Source organism: Polyodon spathula, chromosome 4 (genome assembly GCF_017654505.1).
Source record: "Polyodon spathula isolate WHYD16114869_AA chromosome 4, ASM1765450v1, whole genome shotgun sequence".
NCBI lineage: Eukaryota > Metazoa > Chordata > Actinopteri > Acipenseriformes > Polyodontidae > Polyodon > Polyodon spathula.
This window is the reverse complement of record NC_054537.1, coordinates 3,149,049-3,176,946: the sequence shown is the minus strand read 5'-3', so window position 1 is coordinate 3,176,946 and position 27,898 is coordinate 3,149,049. Positions and strand designations below refer to the sequence as shown.

General features: G+C 36.8%; 1 protein-coding gene across 2 annotated transcripts in view; it reads right to left on the bottom strand.

Moving 5' to 3' along the window:
• LOC121314060 (RNA-binding protein 33-like) overlaps positions 1-27,898 on the bottom strand; it is a 56,038-nt gene that overhangs the window by 21,220 nt on the left and 6,920 nt on the right. For both annotated transcript variants that reach the window (XM_041246874.1, XM_041246875.1), the window contains exons 4-15: positions 27,182-27,255; positions 26,135-26,465; positions 24,113-24,229; positions 23,099-23,267; positions 21,853-22,061; positions 17,632-17,905; positions 16,775-16,833; positions 13,544-13,664; positions 9,262-9,590; positions 7,336-7,590; positions 6,764-7,090; positions 4,604-5,263 (exon numbers count right to left, since the gene is read on the bottom strand). In XM_041246874.1, coding sequence (XP_041102808.1) covers positions 4,604-5,263; positions 6,764-7,090; positions 7,336-7,590; positions 9,262-9,590; positions 13,544-13,664; positions 16,775-16,833; positions 17,632-17,905; positions 21,853-22,061; positions 23,099-23,267; positions 24,113-24,229; positions 26,135-26,465; positions 27,182-27,255 — 2,925 coding nt within the window. The remainder of the gene's footprint in view (positions 1-4,603; positions 5,264-6,763; positions 7,091-7,335; positions 7,591-9,261; positions 9,591-13,543; positions 13,665-16,774; positions 16,834-17,631; positions 17,906-21,852; positions 22,062-23,098; positions 23,268-24,112; positions 24,230-26,134; positions 26,466-27,181; positions 27,256-27,898) is intronic.

The following is a 27,898-nucleotide window of genomic DNA, read 5'->3' as shown; positions in this document are numbered from 1 at the left end:
ATTTGCTAAAATACAGTACTGCTGACAATGTTTGCAATAATGATTAACTATTGTTTACTGCAATGCAATAAAACAAATGTTTCAGGATACAAAAAGGTAGAACACCATGGTGCATGTTACTTAAATCACTAATCAACATGTTCTATTAAGTGCTTGACTTTTTACTGCAATACATTTTTATTTTACAGCTTTAAAATGTCCTTTAATTGTATTTGCATTGTGCTTTCCGGTCACAATATAATCTCCAGTACCATATACAGCACTCTCACTGCAGAGTAAGTGTTTGACTATTCAGAGTTCTTGTTGAAGTGAATTCCACCAATTTGGGTTAAAAATAAAATGTAAATAAAGCTACCAGACATTGGGTATTAGGTGATACAATATATCAAAAGCAATGATGATGTCTGTGTCAGAGTCCTTCCCGCCCCGCTTTTATGAGACCTGCAAGTGCTTATTCTTTACCTGAAAGGGCTGAAAGGGAGCTATACCTGTGCTTTCGCACAAATGTACCAGTTTTGTGGGTGTCGTACAAGTTTTACAAGCAATGAATCCAGTCACATGTTCATTATTTTCATTTGCTAGGATTCCAAAATAATTCTACACTTCTGATTTACCTCCCTAACTACTATCCACCACGATATAAACCCTGTGCTATCTGTTGTTTCACCTCGTCCACAGGAATTTTTAATAATCACCAAGTAGACAAAAGCATCTTGCGACGTATCAAACAAGCAGCAGTACAAACCAAGAACAGTCCTCCCTAATCGCCTCTTGCTTTGATGCAGCAAATAGATTGACCTTCTAATTAGTGCTGGGACAAATATCAGAATATTTTAACAAATATTTTTGACATGTATTCGGATAAAAATTAAACCGGATGTTCGTTTTCACTAAAAATGACAAAAAATACCTAATGAAGTTGTGTGACAGTTTCAAAACCACACAATCAACACAGCAGCTCTTGATCTTCTATCCGATAGATTTAGACAGCAGAGAGTAAACAAAACAGATTATGCACGCGCACACAGTGATCAATATGTATGGCCACTTGAGTCAAAAAAGCGTTATCCTTCTTTACAGCAAGTCTCATGGGACAGAAAAAAGGCAAGCACGTCATTCTGAAATGCCTCATTTAAAAACAGTACCCAGCTTGCTGGAAATGCTGTGTAGCGACTTTTAGATAGGTTATATATATTTTTTTTTTTTTTTTTTTTAGTTGCAACTTCATTATGTGGAATGTAATAAACAAGAACCAAAACGGTGAGTTTGTTTTCCCTTCATTTTACAATGCCATGTTCCTGTCTGTCTAGGGCCAATGTTTACTGTGAAGAAACAGCAATGGCAAGGAATGGAAAAGTTACAAAAAAATAAATAAAATGCAGTGTCAGCTTTATGTACTGTTTATTTCCGGAATAAACAAAACAACGTTTAACTTGAGCGGCTATTTAGAATCCTTTGTTTGGTGGTTAATTCACTGGGGTAAAGTAAGGCCTACACAACGTATTCTTTACTTATGGGATATTTTTCTATTTTAACGTGTTACAAATTGTAACGGCCTGCAGGAAAACAGAGGCACACACTCAGGGGGCACACACCCCTGCTGCTACATTGTCTGCCTGCGTTCCGAGGAACATAATTGCTTTCATTACTTTTTGAAAATGGATGAATATCTGAAATATTTAAATTATGAGCGAATATCCAAACATGAAAATCCTGTGTTTGTCCCAGCACTACTTCTAATATGTTATTTGGGAAAGGGCTACAGAAAAGTACGCAGAAAGGACAGACAATGTTTTCAGCAATTCATTTTCACATCTGAGCATGACACTTTCTGACCCACACTGCGAAAAAGTACACATTACGACCCGATCCAGGACTCAAGTTTGCGTAGGTATTTGTAAAATAAAGGAGATTTTTTTAAAAATGTGTAATTTACCTTACAAACAAATTAATCCAGGTTTTTAGCTTCATTATCTTAATGGGGAACTACATCCAACATTGATTTTGCATCATTAAAATGACTTTTTAAAAATATTTACAATATGTTTTCTATATTTTACCACCAATTTTCCCGTTTGTGCCAAATACACCCTCTATCATCTAGACCTGTGGCTTTCAGCCTTTTCATCTCAAGTACCAGTGCTTCCAGCAGGGACAACGAGGTGTACCAGTAACTATGTGCAATCTTAAACAGCTGTTGTAAAACCAAGACCTACCCCATTACATCCAGGTTTTTTGTGTCTGTTCTCAGTTGTTTCTTTCCTCATTCTGCTGAATTAATCTGTGCAGCTGATGACTGCAATGAACTCAGCACGTTTATATTTTAGCATTATGTTTATAAGTGTTGTGTATGGAATTGGTGACCACACCTTTAACGGTAATATGGGAAATAGCATGCTGCAGCTACCATGTGAAGTCCTGATCTGACAGCATGTAACAGACAGCTCTTATGATTACATGTTACTGTTTCTTTTCAGTAAAAACAAGTTTAAACTGCAGTGAGTTCATTCTGCTATATATATGATATTAAATACACCACAGCAAGCATATTGTCATATATTTCAGATATTTTCATCAGCACAATCTGAGCTAAATTTAGCAAACAGAATTTTTTTTTTTTTTTTACTGCAATCAAGTAGGCTGCAGTACATTTCATTCTTAATTCCCTTTATTATTTTGTTTTTATTTCTCAGCAGTACACTTCCTAATTACAGTCCCAAGTACTTCTGTATATTCTGCTTTCACATTTCTTAAACGGTCATAAACTTCAGTTTTCCCTGCAACAGCTGACCCTGCTTCAATACAGAACTCACACTGCATTGCTGTTTTTAAATTATGGTAATGGTACTCTTAAATTACCGTGCCTGCTTCTTTGCTCACTGGTCACCATCTAACTGAGAATCTGCTGCACAATTAAATCATCCTTAAACTCCTGACGGTAAACAATTTAACTAAATCTGCTATCTCTAGGATGCAAGATGCAACAGACAAAAAAAATCAGTTTGTTTTTATCTCAAAACTGAAGATAACATGGGTTTATTGGAGTTCACAAAGACAATTTCTTTCAGCTTGGTAACTTTAACTGTTGAGCTTTTTGCTGCATTACAGCTCTTCATTAATTATTTTCTTTATATTAAGTTTCCAGGGCCTTTTGTTAACAACACATATAAAACACTTGCACCTTAAGAGTATTTTTATTATAGATTGTACATTTCTTAAAAGCAATTTTTCAGTTAAAGCTAATTTTTTACACAACAGTGCTCACACATTTTTGTCACCATAACAACTTTGCAAGAAACCAGGGTTCCTGTAATCTGTTAATGTTAATACAGCACCTCTCTGCACTTACAAGCATTGTATTTGATTAAATTGTTACCGTCCTTCTTGCACTTCAGTTTATTAAAATGTGATATGCGTTTTGTTTTTTGTTTTTTAAATATTGACACATGCTTTTAAAAGGTACAGGCAGCATTTTTATCTCCAACCCCGAAAAAAGAGTTGTCAACACATTTTTACAGTCGCATTTGCAAACATTTTAGTCACAGTCTGGAGCCCTGCATTATTTCTCATCTCTCTGTGATTCAGTGGTATAAACAGGTGGATACATTGCGATAGTGTGATTGAGGGAGTGGTGTTGTGGTTGAGGAATCATATCATCATAAAAGAACAGCTGCCAGTGCGAACCTGTTGCAAGCCATACCAGTACTGGAACACATACCACAGGTTGAAAACCACTGCTGTAGACAGTACTGACAGATTTTATGCAGTTTTATTAAAATAGAAGGTAGGCTAAACATATTTTACCAAATAGAATTTCCAGTTTTATTAACATGTACGTCCCACTCAATGCAATTCGCCTTCAAGATAATATCCCACAACATTAACGTTACCACTGTGCTTTATAAACGGACCAAAATGTGTCACCATTTTTTAAAGTAACAAATTGCACGAAAAGGAGTTCACAGGATAGCTAACATTTCAACTCACTTTTGGAACAAGGTGTTTCAAATACATTGTCTATCTTGTCTAGAGAATGTTTAAATAAATAAATAAATTAAATGAAAAATAGACAATAACTATATACAAGAATAAGACAAGGAATCAGCGAGTTCAGAGCATATAGCCGGCCCTCAAAATCTAATCACATAGTTGAGACAAGCCAAAAAGCAATCATATGCAATGGGCTGCTCCGTAACTGTAATCATGTTCTAAATCTACATTTTATTCCAGCTCCGCGTTACCATGTAAGATCCATACAGGATTTGGAGTAATTGAAACTTTTTAGCTGCAATCAAATTAGAACATTCATGTAACTGTACCATAAATTCAGACATATTATATCACACCTATTTGTTTTCTTACTTTTTTTCATACATACATTTAACCAATTACAGGTTAAACAGATAGGATCCGACTTTAATTGTGCAAAAAAAAAAAAAAAAAAAAAAGATAACGAACTGTCGTTAAATTTAACATGATCCTATTTGTATCAAACACAAAAAAAGCATGTGATAACAAATCTAGAACTTAGATTTGATGCGATATTACCACTGGTGAATAAAAAATAAATAAAAAAAACAAAAACACACAAAAATGAACTTACCACTCCCAACAGCTTGACCACCCTGACTTTGGCACCAACATGTGGCCCATCTCCGCTCCCACTGTTGGATCTCTGCATTACAGTCCTTTTCACACCAGGCTTCAATTCCTGGGGTCTGCCTTGTCCAAACACCCCCTGAGCACTCTGCTGCAGTCCTGGCACAGCTGCCACTACTGCAGGTCTCGCTTGAGCCTGCGGGGTCTGGAAGTGGGGTCCCGGTCTGTTCTGAATTAGCGGATTCACGTTTCTCCTCTGTAGATTGAGCCCAGCTTGCTGGGGTCTTACATTTTGCAGTTGAACCCCAAGCCCCGGAGCCTGTGTTTTTTTCATCGGAAACTGGTTCTTTATGTTTGGCCGGGGTAGAGCACCAGGCTGGGGTGTTTGTGTAACGCCATTTGAAGGTATCTGCAATGAGCCTGGTTGTTGCTGCTGCTGCTGTTGTGGTTGTACAAAGGGTGGTAAAGGTGGCGGTGGTGTCTGTAGCGGTATTGCTAGCTGTGGTTGAGGCTGCTGTGTAATGCGTTCAAGCAGTTCTTTCTTCCTTACACCAGCCTGCATTTGTCTTCTGAGCTCCTTCCGTTTGAGAATTTCCTCCCTTAACCGTTTTTGTTCTTCTATTTTTAAACGGTATACCCTTGTTTCTTCATCCTCATCCGGGTTCTTATAAAGAAACAAAACAGACAATTTTAGAAAAACACTTTTCCGTGTTTGCAAATCATTTTCATCAATGCTACTTATTTGGTTCAAGTAAAAAGGTACATAGCAAATGGATTTACTGTTGTTCGGAAACTTGCTTGGTAAGGAAACAAAGCCATGTAACAAGTTTCAGTGCTGAAACTAACTAATAAAAAATCTGGCCAGTGTGTTTCATGTCTTAAGAGACGTTATACCGAAGGCAACAGCCTTAAGGTCCCGCTTTATGTTAGTGCCGTATGTTAACATAACGGTTCTGTATTGCAGTGATAAAAAGACAAGAAAAACTTTGCATCAGCTCTACGTTTATATAAGTGACAAAAAAAAAAAACATGTCTTGATGTTTGAGGCCAAACATTCCTCCACCGTAATCAGTTATTTTTCACTATGTGGGGTTTAGAGTTCTTAAAGTACTGACAGGACATTAAAATCCCACTTACCAATACATATGTTTAAAAAAAGTTTCATCCTGTTGTCATGTATACTCAATAAAGGACTTATTTTTTTAATTATATAACCTCATTTTCCATTCTTCAGCTCGACAAAAACAATTCACGCATGAAAGGGTTAAACCCTTTATACCAGTCACATCAAAACAGAATTAAAGCGCTAAAATAAAAACTACTATATAAAGCCTGCAAGGTGTGCAAGAAACACAACAAAAGAAAACTATCGCAAACCTCATGTTTCTGACAAGCCACACATTGAGAAGACACTCCACCTGAAACAACTGTGACTAGAGCTATTGATTTTCCTAACTGCATTCTCAGAGATCCATCTCATTTGTGACTTAATAATTGGGTCTAATGACCAGCACTCACTCAATCTGCCCGACCTTGAACTTTATTTGCTGAGTTTAACAGTATCCATTGCCTACTGTTAAAGATAGTATTAACATTCTAGCAGTGCTGTGCAATGTTTAAACGCCATTCCTTCAGCTTTAAGTCACCTCTGTATACCCTCTCTGTAACTAGCTGAGGAGACATCCATTTCCCCTGGGCTGGATTGCTTACAAAGCTGCTCAGTAACCAAACATGGAGGACAAAGAGCTAACTGAATCTCAAAACCACATTTGTATGAGGAAAAAAACAAAACAAAGACTGCAATCATTTTGGACAAAACACATTTTTTTTTTTTTTTTTTTTTTTTTTTTTTTTTTTTTTTTTTAAAAGTGCTGTTCTGGATCTATGAAACCAGCCATTTTAGTCTTAACTGTGGACTACCTAAGCTAACAAGATTTGCAGCCAGTGTGAATTAAAAAAAAAAAAAAAAAACTGTGATGATCATTTAAACTCTAAATGTCTATCCTGCAACATTTTGCTTGTAACTGTGCAACATATAGACAGCTATGTTACATGGGAATGAACATGAAAGTGTTCTAACAAAAACAAAAAAGTGTGCTGCATAATGCATGCCTTTTGTAAAACCAATCATCCACAAAATGATCAATGGGAAAATAAAACTGACCACTTCACTTGTCTGTGGAGGATTAAGCTGTGCCACTGGAGTATCCGTTTTGACTACATTCTTCGCTGCCATTCTGGGCACTGTCTGGGCCTTGGCAGTAGGCTGGGGCCTGGCAGTAGGCATCACCTTGGCTCCGGACATTGACCTGGCATTCTGCATATGCCTGGCAACAGGCCTCACCTGCGCAGCAGGAGCCGACATCGGACGGTTATTGTGAATGTTCACATTAGCTGGTGCTACAGGGAGCTCACGCAGGTTACTGTTGCGTGGAGGCAAAGCTTGTACCTGCTGGTTTGGAGGCTTATTTACAGACTGAGGCAGTGTGTTCTGAGGAAAAAACAAAACCACGAAAATTAAAACTTCATCTGCGCTAAAAAAACAAATGTTACTTTCTTGTTGCATTAAGACTGCTTGAGCTTTTAATTTAAAATATTTTTCATAAAAACAGTGAAAAAATTTGACAACTGGATGATCTGACACGATCACGCAAAAAGAACCACCACATTTACAATGCACAATTAAAGTTGGAATGACCGCTTCTCAAACTGTTATTTTAAAACCCTGTTACTCACAAGTCTGGGTTTTATTGGGCCTGTGCGGAGCGGGGGGCGCTGCATTCGCAGATTCATTTGTTGCTGCATGTTCTGTAGCTGAGGTCTGAAGTAAGACTGCGAGTTGGGGTGCAGGGGGCGCTGTGGACCTGGGTGGCTGTAGTGCAGGGGGTGCTGCTGCTGCTGCTGCTGCTGCTGCTGCTGATGATGGTGATGGTGTGAAGCTGGCAGCTCATGGTGTGAGGGTTGAGAATGCGGAGGAGGATGCATCGGCCCCTTAAATACAAAACGATACAATTAGGAATTCACACTAGTTAACAGATTCACTTTTAATTAATAAACAAAAAAAAAAACTTTTGTTCCTAGTAAAGGTAAAGAAAAGAATGGGTTATGTTAGGGTTTTCAACCTTTTTTGAAACTGTACCCCTTCTGTCCAGCGATTTCTGCTCAAGTACCCCTTTACAATTGTAGCGCACTGAATGATACCACAGTTTCAATACAAGGCAGGATAATCTGATTAACACATTTAATCTCTTGCTGTTTATTTGATATATAATTTATGTATAAGTTTGAGACTGACAAACTGCTGGTTTAGGACAGAATACCAAACAAACAATAGTTTTTAAAACTTTTAACTGTAAGTCTGAGTGCACAGACTCAGAGTCAAAAGACAGTATCTCAGTATATCAGTGTAAGAGACAGAATCTCTTTAGACACACACATTCACTTAAATTTTTCTGAGCTTCGATTACATTTTGGTGAACTGATGCATCAAATCAATACCCAGTTTTAAGTCTCCTGTTGCCGGTTTGCATTAAAACCTTCTAGTGCTAGTACGGTAGATTTGCGTGTTGCTAGGATACACGCTTCAAGCCTACATTACGCTTTAGAAAAGACAAATCTTAAGTACCGTAAAACTTCAACTTTTTGTTGAACTATTATGCACAATGGTGTTTTTAGTTATCAGAACCTCTGTTATAAAAATAACATTTGTTAATTTTGAAAACTAAAACATCAATGCATCGATTATCATTGATAAATGTCTACAAGATAATCTAATACGAAATCAGTGTGCGGACTGCGCCTGTGATATCTAACAATTAAGCCCCAGGGGTACGTGTATGCCGGGCTGAAAACAATGCTATTTCTAGTGCTATTGCCCTAACAGACACCATTTTTTGAAGGGGCGAAAAAAAAAAAAAAAACTTTTCCTCCAATGTTTAACTTTTTACAGTACAGTCTGCAAGCAGAACAATGGTGTGGAATTTGATACAAATTATAGGACTTCTAGAACAGTGGGATTTCTCACAGAACCCCTGCTGTGTCAATTACAAACACTAGAGGGCAGTCTATACCTACTGGATGGCACTTCTACAAAATACTTACCTGAACACATCAATAAAGGGTACACCATTCCTGAAGACATACAAATGTAATTATTTATTTTTTATATTTATATTAATTTATATATATTTATATATATATATATATATATATATATATATATATATATATATATATATATATATATATATATATATATATATATAGATGAAGAAAAAAAACTACTTTGCTTTTTTGTGTTTGCAATCATTCAGGGGCGTGTCGTTTTGCTCTAGTCTTGTTCCTGGTTCTTGAAAAATCTTATGATACTCTGACCTTTCAAATCTGTCAGAACCAAATGCTTCTTGGTAAATTATAGAAGCAGGTGTAATCACTACCAGGAACAAGTGATAATGCCAACCTTGATTGACTAATTGATTATATATACTGGAGCAACTGAACTATTCAATAAAATGATAAAAGTTGAAGTATCTATATATACTATAAGCTGGAGTAACAAAAATCTTCCAGAAGTAACATCTGACCAATATATGACAATACATAACAAACAAGCATTTTCATTATTCACCAATGTTAAATCCTGATTTACTTTGTTTCACTTACTCTGTGGCGTGCCTGCATTCCAAGCTGCATATGTGGTGATGGGAAGGGCTGCCCAGGGCCTTGTGGAAAGTGTTGTCTCGGAGGAGTAAAAGGTCTGGGATTGGCAGGTCCGGGCTGGGTGAAGTGAGACATGCCCATGGGACCCGGAGGATGGACGTTTGGCATCATGGGTCCTTCGCGTTGAAACACTGTCTGTTGCCCTTGCTGGTTAAAACCAGGCCCTTGCTGGCTGAAAGGCATGGGATTCTGGCCAGGCAAAGGGTGGTTGTTATTCATGAGTGGAGGGGGGTTCTGTTGTTCAAACATATGCTGTCCTGGGAACCTTGGCTCTGTAAACAACAAAAATGCTTCTAAACACACTGTGCCATATTGCTCTGCTTCAATTTATCAAACGTGACATCTCTACTTCTGTTGCACTGAATACAATGAAACATACAGTATGTGTACATCTTGTATGCATTACCATCAGCTAGGCATAAAGGCTAATTATAAATTAGTTCCTTAATTAAAGAAGGTTTCATCCGGGAGAAGTCTCCCGAGATATATTTTGTCACATTGTCAAAAGTGTCCTGGTAAACAGAAGACTGAAAGGAATCAGTAATTCAACCACAACAGTGCAGCAAAGGAAACCAGAAAGGAAACCGGGAAGTGAATAAACAAAGATCTTAGCAGTTAGAATGATCTTTAAAGTATTCAGAGACTTGACTAGTAAGCAGTACAGATACAACAGCAGCAGTACAATAAAAAGTTCTCGTTTTGATCACAACCAGCTACTTTTTTCTTGTCTTTTTTAGCTGCTACCTAGCTAGACAGGGAAGTACTACGCTATGCTATTCTAGTGTCCTAGACAGGCAACGCAGTGGCAAATCCAAAATACTTTTAAAATCCACAAGCTTTGCGTACACATTCGGGAAATCCAAACACATAGGTTTTACAGTTCACAATGACACATTTGGACAGATGCACAGTACTAAATTACAGAAACAGGGCTGTAACGAAGGGTACATTTAGACCTTCGGAGGTTCGGAACACATAACCAAAGGAAGGTTCAAACCTTCACAGGTACCAATTTTCATAATTTACTGGTGACGTCACCATAGCTACTAGTTTAATTTAATTGAAAATCGTATGATCGTACAGGCAATCCTTATAAATTGAATAAAACATTAACAGGTAGTTTAAAAATACGTATATAGAACAGTAATCACTTTTTTTAATTCAATAAAAATACACTTTGTTTATGTACATGTAATTGATGCTGCTTGCGATACTCATACATATACAGTAGTGCTGGACAATAACGCAGTCGTGTTATCGATTATCATGATTATCGGCTGAAAAAATAAAATACTTAACATTTCTTGTAATGTGTCTTGTTATTGCTAACTTGTGTACAAAATTAAAAAAAAGAAAAAACTGTTTAAAAAAATATGCATTCCAGTTCTCAGCTGCTGAACAGTTTCATGTTCCAAACACAAACCGGGTGTTACTGTAATCCTCGGCTGGGATCTTCACATACAGCTCTTGCTAATTTATTTTTATTATTTATTAACCTACATAAAATAAGAACATTTACACTTTTTTACATGCAACTTTTTCTGCACAATGCAGGGTACCCCAATGTACCTTTATAACATTTACTCCCCTGCTCCCACCCCAGTCTTGAAAATAAATGCTCATTTTCTCCAAAACACCTTGTAGCAAACTGTAGATAAACGAGAGGTTCACCGGTTTGTCTTTTTGTCTGTATCTTTCTGAAACCCATTTCTTGCACACTGTCTACCTCTGCTGAGACCTTTCAACTGGTATTTATAATTTGAAAGGGTGGTGCCTTAGCCTACTCTGTTCAGTTTTCTAAAAAAAAAAAAATAGTTAGCATATATTTTATGTTTTAGACTTATTCGACCAAACACTTGGTTCGCCTTGTACACTAGGTATTCAGTATATATTTTACTGAAGTAATATTGCCGCTATAGGAAGTCCCCCAGTGCTTTGGCATTATACCTTGCTCCAATGCACTGCGTCGGCGTCATTGATAAAGAGGTGCTATGTATAACGATCTGGTAGTGGATTTTAATACAACAACTTTTGTTTAAGTATTAAACATTACACACAAAGATCACATTTAATGTGTGATTTGTAGTACTTATACATTGTCAAACGGTTGTTGTTAACAGAAAAAAAAAAAACTGACAGTATGTGAATGCCGCCCGACGAACCTTCAAAGAGCCTTGATGGAAACTTAAGGAACAGATCGCTTGCTTAGAAGCTGGGTGTCGGGATTTTTTTATTTATATATATATATATATATATATATATATAATATATCTGACTGCAACTTATTTTGCATTTAGCTTCATGGAAAAATTATAGTTGACAGTTTCTACTCATTTTAGAATATAGAGGATTCAACACATGTTGGGCAGCTTTAAGTCTCATTTTTAGTTATTTTAAAGCAAAACAACAAAATAAATATGTACATTGATTAATAAAATAACTATTACAGAATTTGGTTTAAGGGTCTAGAACCCACCTTTCTGAATTTCAGAGGTCCTGTTGAAAATGTCAAGAGTCCTACATAACAAGTGTGTCCAAAGATCTGGGGCTTTTATAAAAAAAAAAACACAAAACAAGATAAAGGAAGAAGAAAGGAAGCCATCAATGAAAACAAAATTGACATTTCAGTTAATTGATCCATTCCAGGTATTGGTTTACAGGAGGTAAAAGATCTATTTTTGATATTCCTTGCTTTCAAGTGCATATAAGCATCTGTACCATTCACTGCGTGTCAGATTAGTCAGAACTGGCTCATCTTACTCAATATAGGCAGGTAATGGATGCTGTTAGAAAATGAAATATGTTCACAGTATTAAACTGAAATAAAAACAAACATTCTCTAGTTTTAATACAGCAATGAAATAATTGGTCACATGTACTAGGGATGTCTTTGCCTAATAACTGTTTCACTGATTAAATAGTCTGACAACATGGTAGTGATACAGCAGTTTTGTACAATTACTGCCACAAAAGGGGGTTCAATTCTCTTTTCAGACTGACCGACCTGGACTTGCACAATCTTGAAGCACTTTGTTTTGAGCCAGAATTTCAAAGTGTTAGATCTTTATAGTCCGGCAGGGCGGGGGGGGGTCATGACTATACTATAGCAGTAATTTGAGCCCATAGGTCAAAGTGAAGGACACAATCAGGTTTTGCCCGAGGTGAATCAGAAACAATTTTGTTTGAGATCCAAGCAGTTGTAGAAGCTGTAGCAATTGCAGATTTACAAAAACATTCTGATAGTGCTGGGACACATCCATAGTTTTGTTTAAGTACATCAAAATAGTGTAAGGCAAAAACAATGCCTGTGTCTGCTAGAAATGACTGAATTGATAGAAATGAGAAATGCACATCACATCTGGTTTTGCCTTGCACCAATTTAACACACTGCCACAATTAGCATTACAATTTCTAAAATGGCAAGTGAAAAAAGAGCTCTCTGTGATGAAAGGGATTAATATGTCAACAGATGCTCTTGATCCCCCATGTAAAAAGTTTTTGACAGTAAGAAGTAAACAGTCCAGATTAGGATGCACACACAAGCAAAGCTGCCAAACAGTGATCTCTACTAAAGTCACAGGTGCTGCTTCAGGTTTGGGAAGATAGTCAGAATCGGTGGATACAGGTGCAGGTACATCACTCCAAAATACTTCAAGCTTTCCAACAGTGGCCCAGTTTGCAAGGGAAATGTTATGTATAGTGATCAATGTTTTGCTTTTGTTTTATATTGTGATCCTATTTTCTGTTATTTTATTTCAAGGGTTTATTCAAGTAAAATTTTCAAGTTTTCACTTGCTTCAGCTAAAAAAAAAGGCATGAGTAAACCTCAGTGATCCTATTGCTTTATGAAAATGTCTTTGGCCACTTTTTATGGCAAAGAAACAACAATGGCAGGGATTAAAAGAAAAAAAATGTTTGCTGTACTGTTTTTGTCTGAAATGCTTTGGAGTTAATTCAATGGGGGTAAAGTAAGACTTTTGCAACCGGGATATTTGGGATATTTTTTACTTTAATGCAGTGTTATAATGGCTTTGGTTACATGAAGACACATGTTTATCCCAACGCTACTTTCCTATACGCTTAATAATGTGTTACTCTCAATTAGGTGTGCGATCAATCATCAATATCATATCCCACACTTCACCACAACTGGATAAACAGTTCTCTAGATATACATGCAAATGCCAGGGAAACAAAGACAAGCATGCAGGCGTGTTCAGCTTACCTCCAATAAAGAAAGGCTCCCTCTCTTGAGGTTGCGGGGGTCCTCTCCAGGGTTCAGGGGAATGGTGCCTTGGGGGCTGATTAAAGTTTCCAGAGACAGGCGGCTGGAATTCTGGGGCACCCTGGAAAAGAAACAGCAACAATAAATACAGTAAACTGGCGCGTAACCACCTGTCACATTCGCCCTAACTGAGTTGAGTGTTTACATTTATGAATTATGAAGGAGAATGTACATTCCCAAAGAGCTGGATATACTTGGAGTGTGTATTTAGAGATAATTTAAATGTATATCGATATCTGTAAATCACACATCCCAAGAATCTTCAATAGATGAAGATTCCTAGTATTGGAATAAATTGTACCAAAAATTATTCTTTTGTACATGAGTATAAAGTATCTTCAATTTCTGTCTACACAGGAAACCTGTCAATGGCTTAGATACAAAAACAGACCAGTATTGATCATCAGTGTTGTCTCTAGTGTGTAATATTTTGTAGCAAGTGTCGAGTCACACCATGAGAAATCGCATCCTATACAGTGTGTGGCAGCCTTAAGCAACAGCAAATGCCTAGTGCATATCTACAAATAGGGTTTTCAATGGTCATGTTCTAGTCCTGGAGTGTTCCTTCTGTACAGGCTTCTGTAAACATTTACAGCTGGGGAACTCTGATAAGAGTGAAGGTAGTTAATGTTTATCATCATAAAATGAAATATGAGCTCAAGTTTAAGGTCATTGCCACATATATTTAATGTTACAGATATGTAAGGCTCACTGGTACAGACTCTAAAGGTTTAGCTCAGTGCATACATTATAAAAACAGTGAGTTAGGCTATACAATTTATTGAAAAAATTAAGCGGAGCAGGAGCAACATGTATCAGTTTCATAATTATATCACATTTCTGAATCATATCCATATCCTTCAGGAAAGCAACTGCATTTGGAGAGGAGAGAAAAACCCTAAATGTCAGATCATGTGCAGCATACACAAACATCCTGTAGCAATTCTGCTTCTGGCGACTGCTAATTTTCTTGCCTTGCATTCATTATACAATGAACATGATGCTCACATACACAAAGAGTAATCCCATCTACCTACTCAAAGAAAATAAGATAACAATCCTCTAATCCTTTCAAGAAATAAGGAGCCACTTAGCTTTCTCTTTTATCCTCTTAAATATCCCTGAGTTAAGAAATGAACCTTTATTCACATGATCCTTACGCAAATTCTGCTCTTACTTCTTCCCACCTTCTGTTAATTACTTGATGCTATCAGCTTAATCCAACTTTTCATCCACAATTGATGACTCTTGCTGGGAATGAAAACAGAGCTAAAACTTTACATAAGTTGCTTAAGAAAGTTAATCGGCTACCATAAGCGCTAGACAAGTAAGAGGATCAAATAGCTATTGTACATCTTATCAGTTCTTTTAAAAGGTCAGCTTCATACTCACAATAGAGTTTAATTAAATACTTATACAATACTGCAGACATTTCCAGAATTTGATAATAACCGAAGCAGCCTTCTCATTTCTAATCCTGCATACATTTTAAAAGGAATACACAGGAGTCAACTGAAACAAAAGGGTGCTTTGAGACAAATGTGGCAATTAAATTTGCAGTAAAACAGGGGGCATCTATGGTTGACGCGGAGCAAACACAGATAATATATCCTGTAATGATGCATCAGTGATAATCACTTGTGGCTCTTTCAGTCCATGCAAGCAAGCAAACAAATACCTGGTGGGAACAAGGCTCTGGACTGCTCAATGCAATAATTAAGGGCATGCTTGGAACAAGATCCTGGATCGGAAAAGACTGAACAGCCTTAGGTCAGTACCACTGTGATTCACAAGTCTTCCGGCACAAATACCAACAAAATATTTTAACCCTACCTGCAATTCACCCAATGCATTATTATATTAAACTATTACAGAGTAACATCTCAAATCATCTGGTCTATACGTCACCATACACTAGATCAGTGTACCCAATTCCAGTCCTCAACATCTGGCAGCCTCCTGTCTTTGTCCGACCTGTAGCCTAGATTATAACCATTTTAACCCACATCTAGGTCTTAATCAGGTTATTAAATAATACCTATAAAATCCTAGAGGACCACATTTGAGCAGTCTTGTACTATATATTAAAACTAGAAGTTACCGAAGATTTCTGCTACTTCATGCTTGAGAAAATTGATAAATACTGTTAGTTATTTGCAGACCACCAATTTAAAGGAAATCATTTTGGAAGTCGGGGTTCGTAGCTAAACAACACTTCCACTAAGACAACACACTGAGTACTGTACAGCCCAACTGCAGATGGGAACCTACTTATACCATTAAATGTGATAGTATGATAATGTATGGTAATTATGATTAATCAGATGCCCACTGGCAAATGGAAGATACTGGGTATTTTGTCACGTGCATTTTAAATTGCATTTTTCCTATGCCAGCCTGACAGCATTTGACAGCTGGGGGGGATCTAATGCCGCATCTGCTCTCCTCTGCCAAAAGATCCGATAAGAGAAAATGCCCATCATTCCTTTGCTATCTGTGGCTGCCGTAATTACTGGGCTTTGCAAACATTTGGTGAAAAAAGCAAACAATCGAAATGAAAGTGCAATACTAAGTACAAACTTCAAGCTAATTTCTGCAAGGTCTATAACCTGAATAAAATGCAATTTGCTGCAGATTCTCTGCTCAACCTGATTTGCATAAATCACTACAAAAAGCTCTTCCCAGGATGTGTCAATCAACACCTGATGCCTTCCACCCTGGTAGCTGGTAAGAACATTTGCAGCAGATTTGGTAATCTGTTTTCAAATACAGTAATCAGTTTATAGTTTAGCATTGCTAGAGTAATAACTATTTTATTTTTTAAACCACCATTATTGAAAAGCAGTTCATGACATATGCTCTTGCTTCAGACATATTTGGAAAAAAAAAAAAGCCTTCAGAATTTCTTTGTTCTCCATGGTTGATTCTGCAGGTTGCTTTATGTGCCGACCCATGACTTCACTTGCAAGCAGCATTAACTAAACCCCCGAAACCCATCAGTGCCTAAAGCTCATATCAAACATTTCCAGTTGTGCATTCGCATATCAATGTTTACAGATTCTCAAACAGTATTTAGCCAGGGCAGTCACTTAATTGCTATAATAATAGTTCTTTACAAAAGACACATGCAATCCATATCATATTAGAAAAGAAGCAGCAGCTGCTACTCACTGGAAATCTCTGGGGAACCACAGCAGGCCTGGGCTGGTTTGGCACAGGCATCAAGGGCACTGCAATGAGAGGGAAGAGCCCATTAGATATCTTTACAGTTCAGCCTTTCCTGCACACAAACATTTTTAATTTCACTGCACATTAATTCCGCTTTTTTTTTTTTTATTTTGTTTTTTTTAAAAAAGGAGGGGAGAGGGGTCCGGGGAGGTCAAAAGCAAGCAAACATGTTTTAGCTGCACAAATGAATAATTAAATACTAACATACAAACACTGAGCTTGGATGGGTTAATATAATTTTAACATAAAGGGAATGCACGTCCAAAAAAAGAAGGGTCACAGAACATAAACCTTTAGGTCTGATCATTTTGAACTGCTAAAATGCATCAGCGAATGTCTACAAACCGATAAAAAAAAGGATGGTTTTGTTTTACGGCTTTAATCTTAGGTTTATATTCATTGAAGGGAGGAATAATAAAATGAGAAAAATCCTCCCCCTTTATCAGTCATTACTGCAGACACAATACAGCGTGCCTTTCTGCCCTATAGGAACCCCCCAACCCTAACCCCTTCGCATTTCTACCCAGATGGACACTTCAGTGTGAAAGGTTCACAACTGATGAGAATATTAAAGCCTGTTCCATAACCCACACAGAAAGACTGTCAGACAGACTAATAAGCTCAACACTGGTCCTAGCCAAGTTTAATTACAAATAAACAGTTCTCTAGACATGCAAATACTCTGGGATAAAATACGTTAAGATAAAAATGGTTGTACTTCAGATGTAACCAGAAGCTACAAGTCGATTTTCACATTGGTCATAATCGACATGACTTATTAAAAGAATAAACTATCCAACCTTGCACAGAAGAGGAAACTGGGCCTCTGAAGTGCGGGTTGATATGAATGTTCTTGGGCTGCTGTGGAGAATGTGCAGGTGAGGATCCTTCTGCCTGTGGACGGATGAGTATTCCTTGTGGAGAAGACAACTGGTGGTACGGATGGGAAGGTATCAGAGGCTGAGGGGACTGTCTCTGTTGGCTCTGCTCCTGGAAATGGCCTCTGGGAGATTGTTGGTGGTGTGGCTGTTGATGGTGCAGCTGCTGATAGTGGGTCATCCTAGAGGGTGAGTGCTATTTGGAAAAGAAATTATAAAATAAAATCAGCAGGTACAACCATTCCATAAATCAATGGTGTATCTCGTTTCCCTCAAGCCTGTCTGGTCATTTCTTTTGATAGTGATATCTAATGGCATATTTACATCTGTCACATGTTACTAATATTGTGTTGAATTCAATTTTGATATGCTCTGTTTGAAGGGTGGCAGTTGTTTTTAAGTACTATGCACAATATTTGACTAATTGCTCTACAAACAACTAGGGCTGTGCTCACAAGTTCAGTTGCTACCTAGGAATTCAAAAGGTAGTACAAAACCTTTGAAGTTTCGTTAGGAGGCATTCACGCACTGTATGTTTTTTTTCTTTCTCTTAACAGAAACCATTTGACAATGTGTGAATACTATAAAATCACACAATAAATGTCACTCGCATACAAAATTCGATCTTTTGATTTGTATAAAGAATATTACTTGAAAGTTGAATGCAGACTGTGCACAGCCAATCTCTGGGATCAATTGACAACCATAAGTTCATTATTATATATAAGCCGCTTGGAACGGTCACTGTTCAATGGAGCTTTGATTTGCCCAAGTCAGCTGCAGTTCTTTTATTGGCCGCAAAAAAAAGGTGCTACTGCAATGCAAGCTTACAGTACTTAGCGCAAGCAGCATCAATTACGTGTACATAAACAACATGTGCTTTATTTAAATTACACGACTACTGTTTTTACACGACTACTGTTCTATAGAGCATATTTTTAAATTCTGGTAATGTGTTCCAAGCCTTCGAAGGTCAAAACGTAGCCTTCGCTGCAGTCCTACAAACAACTTAACCCATTCAGGCACACAAGGAATTGAGGAGTTGTTCAAGCAGTCAAAAATCAAAATCAAATTGAGTGTGACTCAAGTATCACGAGGAGGAAACTGACAATTTGGATGACCAGATCCAACCTGTTAGTGAATTTTAAATCTTGTTTCGTGCTCCTCATTGGAAAAATAAGAAAGCTAGCATCATTTTTATTTATGGAACATGTATGCCCCTTTGACCTTAAAGGGTTAAAAATGACTGGCAACATCATTGAGGTAAAAAGACAATAAAAATGTTAACATACATATATATATATATATATATATATATATATATATATATATATATATATATATATATATATATATATATATATATATATATATAGGCGTTTAATGTATAGATGAGCAAAGGCCAGCTCTGGTATACGCAGGAAATGACTTTCTTCTGAGCTGTCTATGTGCATTATTAAGCTCGACTCTTGACCATGCAACACAGTACAGAGCAGATCAACTGAAGACAGCAGTGAATAAATGTCTGCGAGTCAGACAGCTCGTATCTACTTGTCTCAAAGAGCAGAAATAATGTTAGGAACAGAAGACAAGACAAGCAAGCAACGTTCCTGCAGAATGCTTTATTTTAGTCTTGCCATTTCAAACTCACGTTCCGAAAACCCATCTGATATCAAGACAGTTTTCACTCACATCTGTCCTGAAACAGAGACTGGCCTGACACGAGGAAAAAGTGATTGAAATAATTCACTCCTAAGTTGGTATTCATAATGTAAAATACGCTACGTTTATCACTAGAAATTGTGGTGTTTCGAAGTACCTATCAAGTAGACCAAAATTCATTAAAATGAAGGGCAAATTAGCATAATTATCCAACGATTCTCAGAAAAAAAACAAGTGAAGGACATTTTAATTAACTGTTGTCTGTATAAAGGTATGCAAGAAAAGCTAGAGTTCATAGACTTGCCAGATGTACCAAAGAGTTCATCTAAAAAGGCATATATTCTGATGGTTGACTGCATGGGCCTTTTATGTCAGTTATTTGTTTATTTTTGAAGCGGCTATGAGATATGAGGATACAGGTCCCTTCACTGTAACCTATCAAACCCGTATATAGATTTGAACATGTACAGGCACTTCAGCATTTAAGTATGATGACAGTTCCTTAGGAAAATGATCATTCGTTGACATTCCCTCCCTTTTAAAGTTTGCAAAAACTCATTACTAATAAGGCAATATATAACAACGGATCACCTGAACAGATCTCCAACGGGATCCATTATTTCCCTAAAAAGTTTTGATACCGGCTCTATTAAATGTCCAATTTAGGGATGCAATGGTTATGATTTTCCAGAACCAAAGCTTGCATAAAACACTAAACCGAATGACCCAGATAAAATAGAAAACCGAACCTTTTTTTTTTTGATATAATGAAAAAGCATTTGCAGTTTTTTTGCACAATGCCAGAGGGCATTTTCAGGAGGCCACTGCACACTTTTCTGCATGTAGACAGTTCATATTTACTTCCATTAATTTGTATATCATAACAAATCACAAGTTATGACAAGACCTACCTGACTGATTGACAGCCCTCGATGCATTTGCTACTAGCCCTGCAGGCAAACGCAAACACTCAGTCTGTGTTCACTAGTTTACACCTTTTGTTAAAAAAAAATGCACCCTAAGAATTGAACAGCGGAAGTTGGAAGTTTAAAAAAGAAAAAACGAGTGTCACATCTGTTAAATTACTCCATGTAGACCTAGTAAAAATCAAATAATGACTTTAAACTGGCTAAAACAGCCAAATGCAACAATATTGAAAGAAAACGCATGCATTGAAATGTGTTTAGGTTTGTCCTATCACTTTGATGTCTATTGGCATATTAACTGAATTCAAGGGTAGGTGCCTTACCCAGATGTACTGTATAAATACCACCAATCAGACGTGACTTGCAAGAAATTAATACATAAAGTTTTGTGTCAATCAATACATTACTGTATTTTTTTACACTTTGTCTAATTGTACAATACACTGGTATGAGTGATGCAGTAACACTGTGTTGAGCTTATTTGTCACAGTTAAAACGTGTGCAATAGTGATATGTTCAGATGCCTTGCATTTAATTTCGGTTTTACTGAAAACTGATAGGAGGTCAAAAACAGCGGAAAGAGTTGATACAAAAACAAATCAATCATAACCGAACTGAGACCCTAATCTATTTGTTACAAAACAAAAGATCAAATTTGAAAAAACATGGTTTTCTGAGAATCTTGCCCATGACTGATCATGAATCAAAGAAAGCACTTGGTCTTTGAGTAATGCCTATCTCTCAGGATAAAGTATTTTCAGAAAATTTAACAGAACTATATAAAAATGACTCCGTATCATGCCACCCTCGCCTGCCGTTGAGAACTTAAACGCCACAATAAATGCTTCTGTGTGAGCAAGAATCTCTTTTCTAGTGAACAAAATGCATTTCTCTCAGTTTACAAAAACTCCCTTCAAAGGCATTGATAAGTGCATGAACTGTCCAAATGAACGGATTATATGCTCCAATAGATTTTTAATAAAAAAATAAAATAAAAAAAAAAAGGCACAAGATACTAAATCCTGGGCAAAGTACAAATTTAATTTCATGTAATGCTTTCTGTAATGGACCACTGCCAAGTTATTTAGTATAATCCATATATCAACACGGATAAGAGGGCGAAAGACCTTGTTTAATTGACTTTTTCAAAAGCAAACTAACAGTACTGTTCCAAAAGGACATGCCAAGAGAAGGACAAAAGCAGACTGACAAAATGTAATCGTGCAATCAAACAGCAGCCTATATTAAAGGCAAATATCACCGAGGATATCCACGGAGGGTTTTAGAAATTAACTGCATAATTATTTTGACATTTTGTATATCCTTAGAAACACTTCCATAACCAGTAAATGATGCAATAAACAATAGAAAATGCACTCCTTTAACCTGAAGTATAACATTTAAAGTGTGAGTCATGACTAATCACATAGGGAAAGAAATAAATCAAGATACACATTTTTTCAAAGAACATTTGCACTTCAGAAACCCATTATTCAGAAAATTTGTTGGCGTATAATGCTTTTATTTTTTTTTTTATTTTATTTTTTTTTTTTACCTGCAAAGACATTGGCATGGGCATCAATGGAGGCCTCTGCTCATTCATTCTTCCTCTGCCCCCAGCGTCTCTCCTGAAATTCCCATGCTCATAGCCAGGGAAAGCTCCTCTCCCTCTCCCCCTTCCCCATCCCCCAAAGCGACCCTGCTTGCGCTGACGCTCTTTTTCTTCAAAGTCCATCAGCGTTGCTTTAGCTTCTTCAGAAAGCTCTGAAATTCAAGCCAAACAGGGTAAAGATTAGAGACCACATGTGGCAGACAGTCTTTAGACATATTAACATTCATGTATGTCTGGTGGTTATTTAACAAAAGAGAAATTTTTTTTATATTTTTATATTTTTATATACATACTTAAGTTGCCTGTAGGTGGCGTACAATAACTGTACCGCAACCACATACATTTAACATCTATATCTTTTATTTTTTGCAGTGACAAAGGTAAACTGAAATATAATGACTGGGGGAAAAAATATACAAAGAAGCCTTCTGTACTCAAACCATGTCCAGCAAGCTCTTCTCCACACACACTGAATCAGCAATTATTTTCCCTGCACTAAATGTCAAGATTAATTTTACTACCCCAGAAATAGAATGGTTTCAGACGACACCTTTAATCAGAAGAAAGAAGTGCTTTCTTCCAATAGAAATAAGCTGTCACACAAGGTCACCAAAATGTGACAAAATGGAAATTGCATTTGTAACTTTAGCTGAAATGTCAATTGGCTTGTTAAATGTTTTCCTTCAGCTATTTCAAGATTTCACACTTGGGAGATGTAATACTTTAACAGGCATGTCTTTTTTTCTTTTCTTTTTATTAGCAAGATAATTCCTTGCATTCAGCCCCAACAATATTTGGTAACTGAACCTCATTTACAAAACTAAGATTTTATTTTGTTGTTTCTCTTATTCCCCTGTAACATGCCTCATATGTTAGTTTGGCTCTAGCGGTGTCTCTATTGGTGTAGCCAAGGTTTCAGTCATATTGTAACAAATAAAAATGACATGGAAAAAAACACATGTTCCATGAAAACAGCACACACACACACACACACACACAGCAATACCATGGCAGATTAAAATAAGACAAAGATATTGTGCAAAAAAGTATTTCACAATAAAACTGTAGTTGACTTAAAGCTACATTTCACACTTTGAAACTGGAATTTAATAATCATTAAAATAAACCAGTGAACTGCTTTTGCCCTGACTAAAGTACTTAATACTATTAAAGTCTTAATTTTCCATACCCAAGGTTTCTGGAATGTTCCTTCTTTTACTGGCTGCGTCGGACAGTCGTATGACCGTTGCATCTTTTCGTTCAGTTTTAAACCGGAGTCGACAGGACTCCTCGTCTTCATCTTCTTCCTCATCAGATTCCTCCTTGGCCTCTACCTCCTGTTCCGTTTCGTTCTCTACCTGACAAGTCATTGTATATTGAAACATTTACATGAGCTGCAAACAAGCTACAAGTACAACAACTGTGATGTTCTGCATTAAGCAATTGTCAAACTTCTAAATATGTTAGATAAAATATGTTTTATCATAAAGTTGTATGGTTTAGAAAAAGAAACTGAATCTTACACCCCTAGAAGCTAATGACAAGGTGTCACATTCTGTTTTGTTCTTTTGTTCATATAGCTATTATTACCCATTGTTCTGTATGAGCCTTACAAAAACCAGCTGCTTTCCACTGTGCTTTCCAGCAACTGTTACTATTTTGACCTCCCAGAATTCACTTACTGACCCCCTAATTTAGAGGCAAGAGGTCATAACTGACATGCTTGTTCAGCTTTGACGTAACCCATGCAAACATGGACAATTTCATACCAGGAATGTACCATATGCAACCCTGATCACTCCAATCATTAAATCAAGCACAGAAAAGCAATCTAAAACTTGTTACCACTCAACTGCATGGGCAATAACAGTTTACACTCTACTTACTACTTCCCTCCCACCAAATTAGCATAGTATATCTGATCTCAGTATTATTAATTATCTTCAAAAAAAAATCTCTGCTTAGCTGAACAAGCTACTGTTGGTGTTAGACAATTAGCAAAGCCAGCACCTGTTTAGTGTACATAGATGGTATTGACTGTATTAGATCTGTAACAGTTAAATTTAAAAAAAAAAAAAAAACTGAAATTAGATTTAAATGTTTAGTGAATTTCACAGCTTGCTGTGTGGTAAGTACCAAAGTTCAAATATGTGCTGGAGATGGTAAATCGCCACAATAGTCACAACACTTCCTAACAGCCAACCTCTTCGGGTTCAATGCCCCTCTCCTGAACAGCCACATGCATCTCCTGCTCTTCAGCTTCCCCTTCCACCTCCAGGACTGTCTGCTGACCACTGTAAGACTGGGAGTAGTCCTCATCCTGGAGACACAAACACACTACTTACTGGAGCTGCAAAAAATCAGTTCTAGAACGATGTGATGGATAGAACTTAAAACTAAAATCAATCTGCAATCATATAAGGGTCATTCCAGCTCAAGTGGAACAAATTCTGTGGAGGTGTTTTCTCTATGTGTGGTTGATGATACACGTAAAGTGTTACAAATAACAGACAAAGGTGTATAGCGGCAGGGATAGAAATAAGACTACTATTACACAGCAGTTTCACCAATTCCAGGTTTTGATACATGCTTGAACACCCCTGGTGTACAGGTAACAAGCTCAAGTGTGTCTTATTAAACTCATTGTAAAACCAGGAACGGATCCAATTGCAATGCAATGGGAGTCTTCCATCGCTGAGCTGGGATGAGGGATGTATGTTACTGAAACACTTGTTCTTTCCATAATTGAGATTCAATGAGATTTGTCATTACATATACACAAAACCAATACTGTAGTTCACAGATGCTGAAAATCTCAGATACCAATTCCATTTTACACATATCCCCTGGAATTGATTCATTGCCACAAAAAGTGTACACAAAGAATTCAACACGGTGTTGGAAATATATTATCCCAGTTACAGATGTAAACGTAGACACAACCTACATGAATTACAGTACAGAGACCTCTTATTCTCATCCGCAAGAATATACATCTTCAGTTACACAAAGGTAAAGAGAATGCTGTGTTTATCACTTTCTGCATGAAAAACCCATAACATTTCAGTTTAAGAGAACAACCGACTGCAGATAGACAAAAGGAACATATGTTTTAATGGACATTTTATATATATATATATATATATATATATATATATATATATATATATATATTTATATATATATATATATGTATATATGTATATATGTATATGTATATATATATATATATATATACATACATACATAAATATATATATATACATATATATATATATATATATATATATATATATATATATATATATATATATATATATATATATAATTTTTGAAGTTCAAGTTGTAGGGCATTAGGACAAAGTAAGGTGCCACACACACTCAATGTAATGACTATTCTAACACTATGCAATGAAAGGCAAATAAGAGTAACACCACTGCAGTAAGGGTACACTCCTCCCCTTATGAAAAACGGCTTAATCCCTTAAACTGTGCCAGATATTACCTCTAAATACCAGTAAACAGAAGCGTTAAGCTTCAGCACTTCGGTGCCCTTGTAAACTGAGCCATTACACACAACAGATACTTTTCAAAATTACTTTTAAGCAGTTTTGTTCATTGGTGGTGAAAAGGTCAAATGTTTATCTTTAAATAGCAAAAGGAAGCAATACATCTTTGTCAAAAATGGTCTTGGCATTATTTTGTAGGTAATGATAAATGGACCGTACCTGATATACCATCTACATCTATGAGTTAATCTCTTTATTCAGCTTGTTATGTGGTTTAAAAAAATGAATGAATAGAGAAAAGCATCAATCATTTCAGCAATATTAAAACCTTAAAAGATGTCTTTAAAGGAGGTCAATAATCTTTTCACCTTTGCAGGACTTTATCAGATATTGTCTAAAGCCCAGATAAAAGCCTTTGCATTAACCACCTCTGACAATTGGCAGCCTATCTCCACCACACAAAGCAGCTCTTTTTTTCACCAGGATACAGCCCTCAAGGTCACAATTCCATGCAGGCTCTGACCCGACAGAAGAGTATTACCTACCGCCAAACAAGCTGTCAACACAAACTTTGTCAGAGCGCAGATAAAAAACTGGCAGAGTGATAATGGATCTAATTTTCCCCCCTCCCATGGGACAGAAATAGATTTGAAATTAGCCCTAAACCTAGGCAGGAAAGCAATGTTATCTTTAGAGATACAATAGAGAGGACTTACTTGAAATTCATCATCCATAGGGTCATTGATTTCAATGTCTAACACTTCATCGCTGTACATTTCTTCCTCCGCCTGTTCTCCTGTGTATTCCATGTGGTCCCCTGCCAGCTCTGTGTCACTGGCTTCGTACTGTTCTGCATACTCTTCTTGAGAATAGCCCTCCACTCCTTCTAACCCTTCTCCCCCTTCATAGTCTTCAGCACCCACATTTTCATCACCGCTTTCTCTGTACTCTGCTTCATCCAAAGAATGGTCGTGATCACTTTTTGTAACGTCAAATGATGTAACCAGACCGGCTGTAGCATTGAGGCTAATGGCAACTCCCTGGGAACTGTACAACACAACAAACAAACAAATTACTCACAGAATCATGGACATTATGAAATATTCAACCCCACTGTATTATCACATTTATTATAATTATTTTATAAGCTTTAATTTTATTATAAATTGGCATCGATAGACAGCTCATCCAAACATTTGTCTAAATGTATTTGTTTTCATTAATACATCAACCATATCTGAAAACCAGCTGCCTCTCTATGGTGAAATCATATGATGTAATAAGCAGCAAAACTGAGCTTTATAGAGCTTATTTCCAAGTTTTAAAGGAGAAGTCTCATTTGGGATGTTTAAGATTAAATTTCAAAATGTATAACATAAGCGTTTCCAATTAGAAATAAACTATCTGCAATCCATCCAGCCTATTACTTATTTGAATACTGTGACTGCTGTTCTGCAGGTACCGGGCATGCAGTGGCCCCTGATCTCTCACGTTACCCGCAGAATGACATGGCAGTGCAGCTGCAGCACACTCTGGTCTAGTTTACCATCCCGTTCTCCAGTTTGGCAGGGGCTGCACTCAAGTGCACTACAACTTCATTTTACAGTAGTCTGGGAAGAAGCCCACAGCCCTTACTCATGGCAGTGAGCCAGGACTCAACAGGGGCTGTACAAATGTTTTACAAACTGAACATGGAGTGCCAAGATATAGATACCTCTCCCTCTCCCTCTCTCAAGTGCCTAGAATTCAGGTACAATCTATACCTCATGTTCTGATCGTCATCATCACTTTGCAGAAGGTCATCATTCAACTCTTCATCAGAAAAGTCAGACGGATTCTAAAAAAAAAAAAAAAAGGGTTACATGAAGCTACAAAAAATAAGTAGATAGACAGACAGACAAAACTAACATCTTTATGAATTGCTTATTGAAGCAAAATTACTGCGACAGGCACCCAAGTGTCTCCCTCGCCTGTAATATGCATGAATCATTTAAATGATTTGGTTATAGGAAAATCTGGTCAAACCAAGCTTTACATCTTGCTCATTAAGTAACACTTGTACATGCCAATTCACAATCACAACTTTATCACTATCTGTTGTACTGTATCATCACCCAGATTAATTTTTTTTAAACCATTAAAAATCCACTGTTTGTTACATACATTGCAGTCCAATAGTCCCCAGTGCTGGCTATTACTAAGAATTTTATAGCCAATAATGTTTTACCATGGAAATATGCTGCACTCTGATATAGTAACCGCATTGTTTTGATCATTTAACACTCTCGTGAAAATGCTCTCTTTTTATATAATCTTGGATTGATTTCAAACCCTGGGCAGGGGATTCACTGCATTAGTTTGCAGATCTCAGAAGCACTGGCCTGTTATTAAATCATTTCTCCATTAACTAACATCAGTCTTAATTAGTGTGTGGCTAGGTTTGATTTAATTAGCATTTTTCGAATATAAATGAATATTTA